General features: G+C 45.3%; 1 protein-coding gene across 9 annotated transcripts in view; it reads right to left on the bottom strand.

The window, feature by feature from the left end:
* Positions 1–14,274, bottom strand: part of ATP11B (ATPase phospholipid transporting 11B (putative)) — an 88,862-nt gene that overhangs the window by 6,451 nt on the left and 68,137 nt on the right. For 2 of the 9 annotated variants that reach the window (XR_008330739.1, XM_053390652.1), the window contains exon 29: positions 3,310–3,443. Coding sequence is in view for 7 of the 9 variants with exons in the window: in XM_053390652.1 (XP_053246627.1) it covers positions 3,310–3,443 (134 nt within the window). In the remaining 2 variants the exon portion in view is untranslated. Of the gene's footprint in view, positions 1–384; positions 3,444–6,129; positions 6,254–8,244; positions 8,324–10,589; positions 10,911–13,716; positions 13,803–14,274 lie in introns of those variants that run through there. The other 7 variants (XM_053390653.1, XM_053390654.1, XR_008330738.1 and 4 more) reach the window with 7 other exon arrangements.

Below are 14,274 nucleotides of genomic sequence, written 5' to 3'. Positions count from 1 at the left end.
GAATATTTTCCTCTCATTGGAACGAGCGCAAAACATTTGTTAAAGATGCATATTAGTGGCATGCAATTGTGCCACATGTATTTCGGGAGAAAGGTGTAAATGAGCACAGGTACTGATTGGGAAGTTAAAAAAAACACACACATTCGGAACAAAAACCAAAAATAAATAATAATGGAAACATCCATCTCCATCCCAGCTATCTGAAATATCTTGAGGAAGTAGCTGTGAACATGTATCATTAATAAAACCACACGACCCAGTATTAGCACTTGAGTGACTAATGCAATGACGAACAGTTTGATTGATGGAAGACAGACGAGCAACATATTTTGGCAACTTAGAAAAGTCATGCACAAATTCTTGTTTTGAAAAATCAATGAAAGCTCAGAATAGAAATCATATTTTAATTTTAAAGCATTAAAAGAGGATTTCATGTGCTGTACCCATTTCCCCTTCACTCCAAGCATTTAACACCATTAGATGAAACAAAAGCATTCCCATTCAGAATGTCACCAGGTACTGATTTCACATTCCAGTTCTCTTATTTGACAGAATATTCAGTGCTGGTAATCATGGGTGTCACACAATGTCTTCGAGCCAATAAACCAGGTAAATTGTTAGCATGGGTAAGTCAAGAGACTTGATGGATACTGTTGGCCAAGTGGAAAAATCGTAATACTGGAAGTGGATAACTGAAACGGCTGAAACAGACGTTCTACCTATACTACCAATCATATGGAAAACAGAGCCTGAAGACGTGTGTTTCATCTGACAACAGACGATCCTGGGACAGATAACTAGAAAGTTCTCAGCTCACACCCAAAGTGTTATCAGTCATAAGCACATGGCGAGTCTACTGTCACTAAGCTTACTTATTTCACCCTGGTCCAATGACTCAGGACAGACACTGAGGCCCCCTGCTAAGAACAGGTTCCCCATTCATTCCCAGGGCAGCAGCTGATCTGAATACATGCTCTGCAGCCTTTCATGAAAGTGAATGAGGACTTCAGGTGCCCAAGAGTTTATTCTGGGTGCACATCTCAGTGCTCCGATAGATTCGGGGAAGAAATACTGAAGACTGATACTGTCCTGTCTGTCTCAGATCACAGTGATTTGGGCAACATCTACTCCATGTCTAGAGCACAACTGCTCTAAATCCATTATTTTAGGGAATCAACTTTTACTCTACAATTGCTGCATTATAATCTTGGCGAAGAGACGAGCTACAATTCCAAACTGTCTGAGGAACGGTGCTGTGCAATTTACAAAGTAAAACTGGGCCAGGAAAATTATTAAGTCTCTTTCAAGTGATGATCTAAAGCAGCGGTTCCCAACTTGTGGGTCCCCGGATGTTGTTGGACTACAACTCCCATCATCCCTGAGCTCTGGCCTTGCTAGCTAGGGTTGATGGGAGTTGTAGTTCAACAACATCTGGGGACCCACAGGTTGAGAAAGGCTGATCTAAAGGGAAACCAAATTATTTCAGCAGAATTTAAAACCAAAACAGAAAATGCTGCGGGGTGCGCTGCGATGCTGCCAAGTCATGTTCTCGGATTGCTTTTTAAGATGCATGGTAAGTTCGAGAGGGTACTATTCTGTCAAATAGGAGACTTTAGTCACACCATGCTGGCCATACACTTATAGATGATGCAGAAACAAAAGCAAAAACCATCAGAATTGTTAGCCAAAGTTGAACATGAAGCAGATTATACCTACCTTTTGTGAACACCGTGCATAGCCTGAACCTTTGTGATATTGGCCTGGTTTGCATATAACACTAAACCCAACGATGGCTTAGCGAGAACAAGAAAGCTTCGCTCCACCCCCCAGTCTTGCTGCTGCTGCTACTCACGAGCTAAACCACAGCTGCACGCTCTTGCCTTGCATAGGAATCTGTGCTCATGGTTTGTCTCACTTCCAGAAAACCATGAGCTGCAACAGGCAATTTTCCCCCCCTTGAGTAGCCGCTCGTGGTATGTTGGCACGCGAGCCAGATTTGCACGTAACTCTAGGTCTATCCATGGTTTAGCTCTGAGTAGTACGGTGGCCGGAGAGGGAGTGAAGTGGCTATGATTTTCCAGGACGTGGTTATCAATCGGAGGTGTTAGGAGAAACTCAGCTGCAACAGGTGATTTTCTACCCCACAAATATCTCTCTGCGTTTGTGTCACGCTGTTTCCTCCCGGCTACCCTAGTTTCAGCAGAAGGACGAAGCTGCAGACAAATTCTGCAGATTCTAAAATTTGCTGTTTTAAAACGGTTCCAAACATAATAGTGCTCGTCAAGGATATTTATATGGGCTCTATTGGATATACTGCTTTTAAAAAAATAATAAAAAATAGGTATCTACAACTGAAAGAACATTTAGCACTGATTTCTGAATGGCATGTATTGCAGATAGAAGTAGAAAAGTCCCGAAAATTTAAAAACTGTTATATTGAGCTGCTTTGGTTCCGTCAAGTTTTGCTATTCAATTGTACGTATATAAAACTCCTGTTCCATATTGTTTTAAAAGTATTCTTTTAAAAAAAAACTGCCAATGAACAAATAAAAGCCCCAAAATAAAATAACACCCTCCCCAAAGTGTTCCTTTTACATTTGCAGAGGAAGTTATATTTCAGGGGAGAAAATGCAACCTTTGTATAACTAGAATCAGACACTGCAATATATGACTAGTGAGCAGACAGACACTGAACAAACAAGGGATTGCACAAACCGTTTTCTAATTTGCGAACAAAAGGAAGAGCTAAATCAGGGGAATAAATCAAGACAGTGATCAGATTTTGAGGAAAAGGAAATACAAGGCAAGAGAGGAGGGGGGAAATCACATTGATATATGCACACAAGAAAAGGAGAAGGAAAAAACGGAGCATTTTTTGGACTGCGGCACACGCACAAAGCTTGGCATGAGCAGAAGCTACTCTCTTCTGCTCCCTGGCAAATGCACTTGGATCACTTGTTGGTATTGCAGAGAGCAGGGGAGCCCTGGCTCATGTGCAGCTTCATGCGTATGTCAAAGCCGCTCTAGGCACACTGCAGCTGCTGGATCGGACGACGTTGCGGGGAAAATTCAGGAAGTTTTCGGAACAAAATACCAATACAAAGGCAGCTTCCTTCCTTGCGCTCCACTGAAAGGGCTTCCAGGAGAAGCAGAAACACTGATCTTTTGAGATCCAAAAATAAAAAAGGGGGGTGGGCCCTACGAGGAGCGCCTCCTGCCTTTCCTTAGACATCTACAGCTGCCGGCTCGTCGTGCTCCAGTTTATAAGAGAACCGTCGGCAGCAAAGGCAATTGAGAGAAATTCCACACCTGTTGATTCGCGTCGGGCTGCAGCTCCCCATCACTCGCTCCAGCATTCTTCTAAGAGGCGCACATGCTGTTTCTCCATCTGAGAAGCAGCACATGGAGTCCAAGCAGTTGATACCTGCACTTGTCTCAGTAAGCTGAGGGGGTGGGGAAGACAAAGGAGAGATCAGCGTATCAGATTCCTTCTCTTTTTTCCTTTCTTTGCTATTACAGGTCACAAACCTCTTTAGAGAAAAGGGTGGGGGGAAGCAACACAAATCTTAGGAGCATGAACGCAATACCTATGAGCTAGCCTACATGCATCCTTCTTGCAGATCCTGTAAACTTATGTTGGGCAATTCAGTATAATGGAGGTGCAGCAGTGATGGGGCACCATTTAAAACAGGGGCAGGCAACCTAAGGCCTGGGGGCCGGATGCGGCCCAATCGCCTTCTCAATCCAGCCTGTGAATCAGCATGTTTTTACATGAGTAGAATGTGGCCTTTTATTTAAAATGCATCTCTGGGTTATTTGTGGAGCCTGCCTGGTGTTTTTATGAGTAGAATGTGTGCTTTTATTTAAAATGCATCCTCTGGGTTATTTGTGGGGCATAGGAATTCATTTATTTATTTTTTTCAAAATATAGTCCAGCCCACCATATGGTCTGAGGGATGGTGGCTGAAAAAGGTTGCTGACCCCTGATTTAAAACCTGGACACCTTGCCATTAATGAGAGCACTTTCTTTGGCACTAGATCCAAAACGGGAAACCAAAACAACAACATTAGCTACGAGGTCTGGGACCCAGGATACTCACCCCTCGTCCCTGACCCATGGTGCCCCACTAGCTATTTCTGCTTTCTCTTTAGGTCTCACTGGCCTAACCCAGACCATACTTTTGCCCCCATTGTTGCCTTCCCCACTTTCCAGCAGTGCCCACAAGGTCAAAAGCAGATTTGACTCGGAAACCTACTGACAAAGTCTCATTGATCTGCTAGGTTTGAACTCAACAAGTGGGAATCACTTCTGTGGCTGCGTAAATGGAGAGAAATAAAAGGAAACGATGAGGAAACCATTTTGAATTGGCATATGCCTGACATCTTGCCAACAGCTGCTGCTGCTGCTACCGTGACAGCAGGGATGATTTTTATCGAAAAACAAATGAAGGGACATCTGTTTTCTTATGTGGCGTCAAGGTGCTAAACCTGAGAAGGCAGGTGATTGGAGCTCCTTGGAGGAAGTGTGTGGTACAAATACCAATGAATAAAATTATTTCCACTTGAATTAGGGAGTTTGGGGAGACAGAGCTGGGTAAAGGAGGGGGGGAAAACATGTTTAAAGTAGTAACATTAACAACCACCAATAGCACAAAGGGTAAACAAGCAGCGGGGCATTCAAGCTGAGATGAACAACAAAAAAGTAGGCTTGTCTTATTAGTTAGTATGAAACTGGCTAGCAGAAAGAAAGGCACTGAGGACCCCCCCCAAAAAAACCACAAATGGTTAGTGAGGGGGAAAGCAACAATTACATACACGCTTGAACATCTTAGCTGAAACCCATGTCAGAAGTGTCACTACTTTTTGTTCAACTTCAAAACCGCATTAGAAATCTCACAAACGATGAATTGTCAATTGAATTGAAGCTTATCGCTGGCACTTAAACAGCCATTTTCTACTGTAAGACTCAGAAGCCTAAAGTCTTCACACCCCTGCCCTAAACGGTCTCAGCCCAGTATACCTGATGGAGCATTTCCAACCCCATCGTTCAGCCCAGACACTGAGGTCCAGCTCCAAGGGCCTTCTGGTGGTTCCCTCCCTGTGAGAAATAAGGTCACAGGGAACCAGGCAGAGGGCCTTCTCAGTAGTGGCACCCACCCTGTGGAACACCCTCCCATCAAATGTCAAGGAAATTAACAACTATCTGAATATAGAAGACATCTGAAGGCAGCCCTGTTTAGGGAACTTTTAAATGTTTGACATTTTATCGTGTTTTTTATTTTCTGTTGAGAGCCACCTAGTGGCTGGGGAAGCCCAGCCAGATGGGCAGGGTATAAATAATAAAATTATTATTATTAGACAGCTTAATGCCCTTCTCTCCTCTTCCATTCACTCCCACGTCACCACTGTCCTGCCAAAATAAAATCAATCTTCTCCCAACTTCGACTTACCAAGACATATTTTACTACATTTGAGAACAGTGCCCCTGGACACTTCTCTCCACCTGTTCCTTGCACATACCCACCCACCCCACCTCTCTGGTGGGTCCCCAACCCTCCAGCGGTGCTCAGAGAGGTCCAAGAGACTACAGGAAAAAGAGAAAACGAATGGGCCCTTCTACAGACAGATCTCTTTGGGTCCTACCCAGGAAGTCTTACCTCAGAAGGGAAAAAATTTCTATGGATATCCTGCAGTAGACCAGGCTACAAAAATAAGAGGAACTAGCTGAAGTCTGCTACATTTCCGAGGAGGATAACCAACAAGTGGCCTTCCCATCGTTCCTGAATACTGACCATATTACTTGGGGCTGATGGGACTTGCGAGTTCAAAAACATCCAGGAGGCCACAAGACTAGTCATCCCTACTTTAAATATAATCAGTGGTCTTAAAACGCTTTTTAAAAAACCTTCAGACTGCAATGCAGCATGTCCCACCCCTCCCCATTAGTTCTTAATGGGATTAAGAAACCAAATTAAATCAATGTGACAATATTAGTGATAGAGTTTGTTAGGAAAAACACAAAACCAGAGGCATGCCAAGATGTCAAAAGTGCTTCATGGTGAAAAGAGCACCACAGATGAACTGATTCATGATGAGCTAGATTATTAGGATATAGAACTCGGGTACTACCTAGGGCACACGGTCACTCTCGCTGCCTAAGAGGATCTGCTAGCAGTTGCCTGCTGTCCTCCCCTCTGTGCCTGCCTTCAGTAAAATCACATGCTGGGGTGACTGAACCCCTTTCTTCTTCCATCTAAAAAAGGACACAAAAAGCAACAGACCTTATAAAGCACCCAGCCGTTCTACAGAAATAAAGACAGCCGTTACACTCAAGTAAACGAGGCGCTCAGGGCAACATTCTCAGTGCTAGTGCAATTTGCTTACCCACAAGCTGAAATGCCAGCGAACAGAAAACAAAAATTAAACAGAGAAGATGCAAATGTTTAATCAGCAATCTGCCATAAGTGTTTTCTGAAGAGATCTGGTTCTATCCTTGACCAATGCAGCAATTGTGGCACTTTAATCCACTGGGGGACGTAACCTGCAAAGCAGGGTGTCTTGAGTGCCGTCCCCCGTGTTCCGTGTAGCACATTGCACAATAATGGCGAGTACCATGAAAAGGCTACAGACGTTTGCTTTATTGGACCCAAGAGAAGCATCCTGGACCTTGAGCATGGCTGGTCTTACAGTTTCCACAGCTGGTGGCTGTAAAAATTGCGATGAATTGTGGGGGGAGATGCGTCAAAGGCTAATGGCTTAAGCAGCACACCCGGCTAGCTGAACTAGACCCAGGGACAGAGGCTAATTTAAGACAAAAAGATGTAGAAACTCAAGCCTGTGATTAGTGCCAAGGTATAGTGATTAGGGACGCGGGTGGCGCTGTGGGTAAAAGCCTCAGCGCCTAGGGCTTGCCGATCGAAAGGTCGGCGGTTCGAATCCCCGCGGCGGGGTGCACTCCCGTTGCTCGGTCCCAGTGCCTGCCAACCTAGTAGTTCGAAAGCCCCCCCGGGTGCAAGTAGATAAATAGGGACCGCTTACCAGCGGGAAGGTAAGCGGCGTTCCGTGTGCTGCGCTGGCTTGCCAGATGCAGCTTGTCACGCTGGCCACATGACCCGGAAGTGTCTTCGGACAGCGCTGGCCCCCGGCCTCTTGAGTGAGATGGGCGCACAACCCCAGAGTCTGTCAAGACTGGCCTGTATGGGCAGGGGTACCTTTACCTTTACCTTTTATAGTGATTAGTGTCGAGACAACAACTTGGGAGACCAGGTTTCAATCCTCAGTCATCCATGAAGCTCACTGGGTGACCTGGGGCCAGCCACTGCCTCTCTGCCCAATCTACCGCACAGGGTTGTAGGGAATAAGTGAGGAGGGGAAGAACATTGTTTCCCATCTTGAGCTCTCTGGAGGAAAATGCGGGATATAAATTCAATTTATAATAATTATAATACAATCAACCTTTCCCCCCTGCTCCTACAACTTGCTCTGAGAACAGAATGAAAAATTCCAGGAGTTCTCTTGGTTTGCCAAGGTATCTCTGATGACCACAGAGGGACTGGCTACTTTCTCTCTTTTTTCTCTCTCTCTCTACAGCAGCTTGCAATGACTTATGGTCAAGTTGCCAGAACGCTCCTGAATCCACCCCCTGCCTCAGTTGTGATTTCACAGAAGAGGAGGAGTTTGGATTTGATATCCCGCTTTATCACTACCCGAAGGAGTCTCAAAGCGGCTAACAATCTCCTTTCCCTTCCTCCCCCACAACAAACAGTCTGTGAGGTGAGTGGGGCTGAGAGACTTCAGAGAAGTGTGACTGGCCAAGGTCACCCAGCAGCTGCATGTGGAGGAGCGGAGACGCGAACCCGGTTCCCCAGATTACGAGACTACCGCTCTTAACCACTACACCACATTGGTTCCCAGAATATGCTCTTCCTTGCTGGGTAAATACGGACCTGAGCATTACTGAAGTGAGCTTCATTGAGAAAAGATTAAATGGGCGGGGATGAATTTTCATATCTTGTAAATATAATACAAGAAATCCAATTCATGATGTACATAAACAGATTAGGGCTTTAAAACAAAATAAAGGGACCACTGGTCTGCTGTTCTGCATGTGCTTCTGCTAGAAAGGAGTTAATTCCTAAAAGCTGCGTCAGCATCCCTTTTCAATGTACTTCATGTACAATATCTAAAGGCACTATTCTATCGACTGTTATAACTTTTACTAAAAGCATATTTAAACCACCTTACTATTGCTTTGGGTCAACATGCTCCTGGTTCCTGCCTGATTTACTCCACAACTTCAGAATGAGCAATGAGGGATTCATTCCTGGGGAAATAATGTCATTTACATGAGATATTGTCCAAGATTAGATCTGGATGCTCTGATGGCAAGAAGTTGCACAATAATTATTTTATATTGGTAAAAGCAAAAAGCATGAGATCTAAACCAGGGTTTCCCAAACTTGTGTCTCCAGCTGTTTTCGGACTACACTTCCCATCATCCCTGGCCCCTGGTCTTGCTAGTTAGGGATGATGGGAGTTAGTCCAAAAACAGCTGGAGACCCAAGTTCGGGAAACACTGATCTAAACAAATCTAAAAGCAATTACTATGCTCATTGTTTTTCAGTGCAGTACTGATCTGCAATGGGCTTTGATAATTGGTATTTATTTTGCATTTGACAAGGTTCACATAGTACTTGATCAGTAAAAACCTCCAAGGGCTTTTTAAAGTAGCATACTCCCAAGTCAGCTTTCCATGAAAACTAGCAATCCATTTTTAACTGTAGTATTTGCAAGCTTCAAAATTAGAACTTCAGATTTCAGACTGCCATTTTTGAAGGCACATGCACCACGTTCTGCAACACAACTTTCTCCTGGAAACAGGGAATTAGGCAGAATAGCTTTAAATTTGAGGGGGCTTGCAGCCTGAGCCTCAGAAGTAAATGCCACCAAGTTCAATGGTATTTACTCTCACATGTGCAGCCTTAGTCCTGTAAGCTTAGTGGAACTACAGGGTATTAGACATTTATCTATCAAAGTGATCCATATCCTGCTTTACAAATTTGTTCACAAGCTTTAAAGATAGAAAGCCATTAAGTTCAAGGCTTTATGCTCCTGTGGGCTCTGTAATATGGTGGCATGCTCATTCCTGCACCTCCAGGCAAGGAAGAACCGATATGACCTTAAACACTACACTGGTCCAATTGAGATTTTAGCATATCAACTCTTCCAGCAGTGGATAGTTAACAAAATAACCAAACCACATGTCCTAGGCTCAATACATTTACCGATGAAGCTACAGTGCCATGTGAAATCCTTTTTGGACTTCCTGGTAAATGGTAATTAACATTTTACCTGGGAGGGGTCATTTATCAGTAAACCTGAAGAACTGTTAAAGCAGGATTCCTCAAACTCGGCCCTCCAGATGTTTTTGGCCTACAACTCCCATGATCCTTAGCTAGCAGGACCAGTGGTCAGGGATGATGGGAAGTGTAGTCTCAAAACATCTGGAGGGCCGAGTCTGAGGAAGCCTGCGTTAAAAATGGGAGATCATCAGCTAAATACTTTATCTTTTGCAGATTTAGCAAGGTATGCTGGGAAACACCCACAATTATGAGGTGCTGAATTAATGTTTCTGTCAAGTCTTAACTCCGTTCAAAATCAACATTATCCTTAATATTTCTGTTACTTGAAAGCTGCTATTCTGATGAAAGGTGCAGAAATGCTTGAGAGTTTATTGACAACAGAAGAAAAGCAGCATATAAATGGAGCTAGAGGGACCCGTTTATTCATGTCTGCAAAACTAATGTCCGGAATGACTTACTCATGTCTGGAAAACAGCAGAATCCACCACTACTTCCAGACTAAGGTTTTCTTCATTTCTATTGCTAATACATCATTAGAATTTGTTATTGTTGTTGAAGATCAAGAGAGAGATACCGGGTCATTGATTGCAGCAACCATGGAATTGGGTTTTTGATTCTGACGTTTAGTAGCAGCCAGCAACTGACTAGGAAAGGGATTTTGGATCATAGTTGATAGCTCAATGTAAATGTTGCCCTTGCATGTGGTTGCTGAGAACGGGGTAAATTCCACGGAAAGAACCCAAAAATAAAATGGGCAGCATCATCATGTCTTTATACAAATTTATGGTCTGATGGCACTTGGAATATCATGTATGATTCTGGTTGCTGTACCCCATTATATTATTGCCAGGAAAGCTGAAGAAAAGGGAAACCAAAATCATAAAGTGGTTGGAACAAGTGCCTTATGAGCAAAGGCTAAAATGTTTTGGAGAAAAACGTGAGGAGGGGGGAACAAAAGAGAGGTATGTAAAATTATGCATGGCATAGATACAGTGCAGGGAGGTTTCTCCCTCTCTCATAATTGCCAGAACCTGAGACCATCTACTGCAAGATGGATGGGCTGAGGATTCAGGACAGACAAAAGGAAGCACTATAGCCAGACCAGTGTTTCCTGAATGTGGGTCTCCAGCTTTGTCGGACTACAACTCCCATCATCTCTAGCTGGCAGGACCAGTGGTCAGGGATGATGGGAATTGTAGTCCAAAAACAGCTGGGGACCCAAGTCTGGGAAACCCTGAGCTAGTTTATGGGATTTGCTGGCTAAAGCTGTACTACTACCAACTCCAAGAGGTTTAATAGGTTAACCATATTAATGGAGATTAAGGCTGTCAGTGGTTACTAACCACAGTAACTACTAACCACTGTTGGAGGCAGTGTGGTTCTAAATACCTGCTTCTGGGGACTGCAAGTGGGTAGAATGCTATGACCCGTAAATCCTGGCTTGTGGGCATCCCATAGGAAACAGGATGCTGGGCTAGAACACGCCTTTATCAGATGGAGAAGAGTTCTTCTTGTGAGATTTAATGCCTTGGGAAACATCAATATTTACTATTAAATGACAGAAATCAAGCTGAAACTCAAGTCGTTCTGCAAAAGCACTCAGGTGGTTTGTGTTTTCACTGTTCTGTGTCAATTTTCTGACCTTTCCCACTACACTTCCACACCACCACCATGGCAGAAAGGCTGCTTATGACTTTTGAAAAGAAAGACAAATGGAAGGAGCCACTTGTATGGTGTGGTAGGGCTAGAAGAAGCACAAGTACTTCAGTGGCCAAGTTTCATTTCTCCTAGTTTCCTGCCTTCGAGCAACAGGTGATGCTAAACCCACTTGGGGGCATCAACACACAAGGCAGAAAGCAGAGATATATATTTGAGGGCTGCCCATAAAAAAATGCGGAAGGAGTAGTCAATCACCATAAGATATGCTATCGGCTTAAACTATGCGAACTGGGGGAAATGTGCTTTGGATAGGCTGAAAACCACAAAAGCCTGTGTGATGCCCAAGAGTACCTAAGACATCATATGAGTACTTCCAAATATCAAAGTACCGTATTTTTCGCTCTATAGGACGCACTTTTTCCCCTTCAAAAATGAAGGGGAAATGTGTGTGCGTCCTATGGAGCGAAGACACCATAGCCCCGCGGCCCTCTCCCGGCTGGAGAGGTGACGCGCGGCTATGGCAGGAGCCTCCATAGCCGCGCGTCACCTCTCCAGCCGGGAGAGCGCGCGCGGAGCTAAAGCAGCCCCCCGCGACCCTCTCCCGGCTGGAGAGGTGACGCGTGGCTATGGCAGGAGCCTCCATAGCCGCGGGTCACCTCTCCAGCCGGGAGAGCGTGCGCGGAGCTAAAGCAGCCCCCCCACGACCCTCTCCCGGCTGGAGAGGTGACGCGCGGCTATGGCAGGAGCCTCCATAGCCGCGCGTCACCTCTCCAGCCCGGAGAGCGCGCGCAGAGCTAAAGCAGCCCCCCGCAACCCTCTCCCGGCTGGAGAGGTGACGCGCGGCTATGGCAGTAGCCTCCATAGTCGCGCGTCACCTCTCCAGCCAGGAGAGCGCGTGCGGGGCTAAAGAAGCCATAGCCCCGCGACCCTCTCCCAGCTGGAGAAGTGACGCGTGACTATGGCAGCAGCCTCTCCACTGCGCCTTTCCGCTGCTCCCTGACCTGCTCTTTGGGGCTGGTGGTGGGCTTCCCCCCACCAGCCCCAAAGAGCAGGTCGAAAGGAACCTGAAGCCTGGAGAGCGAGAGGGGTCGGTGCGCACTGACCCCTCTAGCTCTCCAGGCTTCCAAGGTAGCCGTCTGAACGCACCTTAAACGGCACCTTGTTTTGGAGCGGGAAAACAAGAGGGGGAAAATTCTCCCACTCTCTGCGCAGCGCTTCCTGCCGCTTCGCTGAAGGGGCGCTGGGCAGAGAGCGGAAGAATTTTTTCCCCTTGTTCTCCCCCCTCTAAAACAAGGTGCGTCCTATTGTCCGGTGCGTCCTATGGTGCGAAAAATACGGTAAATGCTGACACATTATTAGTACTTATTGTGATGACATTCTACCCACCAGGGACAAGAAGCCTCAACAGTTTAAATTTTTGACAGGTCATACTGCCAAGGAAACATCTGTATTGGCTCCGCTGCAAAATCAATTCAGTTTTTTCTCTTGTGCTGTCACACACCAGCCCAGTTTGGAGAAATGTATATTGACTTAATTCACTAAGGTATGCACGAGCCTTGTGTGCACATGCTCTGACCTTGAACTGCCCCTTTTTCGGCCCATCATGAAATAATACTTCCAGGCTTAATTGACCATAGCTCCCCATTATGTCTGAGCTGAAAAACTACAGTTACCGCAGCCAGAACTGGTCAGGACCTTAAAAGCAACTTCCAACTGTGTTTTAAGATTCCCCGATTCAGAAGCAACCTGGAACTATGGCAGATTGATCCAGGAAATGAATCACAGTGCATCCAAAAGGAAGGGCCAATACGAGGGCAGAGCACATGGGCAGAAGGCTTGTACACATCTTGGCATGTTAAGCTCGGAAAGGTAGGCATGTCTGAATTTGTAATTCACAGTTGTAATTCAGGATGTCCGTTTTAAACCTTGGATGAGAAACACCACCTTATAACATGGATGAAGAGCAGAGCTGGAGGCCTACAGGCCTTTAAACTGGACCTTTATTTTTGTGCAAATTTCTCCTTTATTTGCTCTCTTTAAGTCCCTGTAGAATATCACCTGCTGATCAAGTGAAGTATGTTTCGGCTGGTAATGCATTCACTCAGTCTAAGCAACACTGTCCCATCAACCCCTTGCTTACAATAAACACATCCATAGGGCATTCAGGTGCAAAACACAATATAAAGCTGCACAAAATTTACACATATATACACAAGCCACAAGGAAGTTGCCCATCACTTGTTTTTTTTTAAATCAAATTAGCAAAAGTCAAAGTAGTCAAGAATGAACAGTTATGTTTGCTGCAGCTGAAACTGTCCGACATGCAAAAAGCAGTTAACATCATGGATGGTTAAGTTAAGCAGAAGCGCTGGGACCATGCTTGAAAGATTTTAGTTATTTTATACAGCAGAGCGGAGAGTAGACTTGGGATTCTGAACATTGATCATCATGCTTGCAACCTCCCCCCCCCCCAGAAGAACTATTTGTTTTTAAAATGCATGCTGCGTTTGGGTCTGCAAACACAGAGCGAAGCTAAGGGCTGTGTGGGAGACAGGAAGGCACGAATGTGCGCTGCCACTACTGCGCTCTGTCCACACCACTGTCCATGCCTCTTGCCCCTTTCTCTCTCTCATTGCTGGTTAGCTGGCCTTCAGCATGCATAAAAGTGGGGAAGGAGCTGCTCCTCCTACTCTACCTAATTTTGCTCAGCTGACTCGGAGCCCTGGACAATGGCTGCAGTGCGATGCATTCCTCGCTTAAAGCAACTCTGCTGGAGTACATCTACAGGTGGACAAAGAAGGGATGGAACACACAGGTCAGTGAGAAGCAGTCACCTTTATATATATATATAAAAAAAGACAGACACAGGACAGGATCTTTAAAGGCAAAGATCTTTTTTCAAAACGCAGAGCACATAAGCGCAGGGACACTGGTTTCCGAATAGTTAACACACGTCACCTAGCCCACTATGGGCTGTACGTAATGGTTTGATAAAGGAAGAGAACAAGCTTATATTTGTAGTAAATTAAGAATGCACTGCGCTGAATTAACACACGGCTGTGTCAGTTACGGGCAACATATGCTCAACCTGCACAGCATGCCTTCCCTGGCTGCATTTGTCTTTTTAACTTGTTGCAAACCAGTGTTCCTCCACATAGGGGATTTAATACAAGCAGGTCAATTTCTAACACCATCCATGTCATTTGGCCTTTGCCATCCCATTTTCAGCTTCCCGTCATGTGGCTGGTGGGTG

Source organism: Podarcis raffonei, chromosome 5, assembly GCF_027172205.1.
Source record: "Podarcis raffonei isolate rPodRaf1 chromosome 5, rPodRaf1.pri, whole genome shotgun sequence".
Lineage (NCBI taxonomy): Eukaryota > Metazoa > Chordata > Lepidosauria > Squamata > Lacertidae > Podarcis > Podarcis raffonei.
Note: the sequence above shows the minus strand (reverse complement) of the source record. Positions and strands in the feature narration are given on the sequence as shown.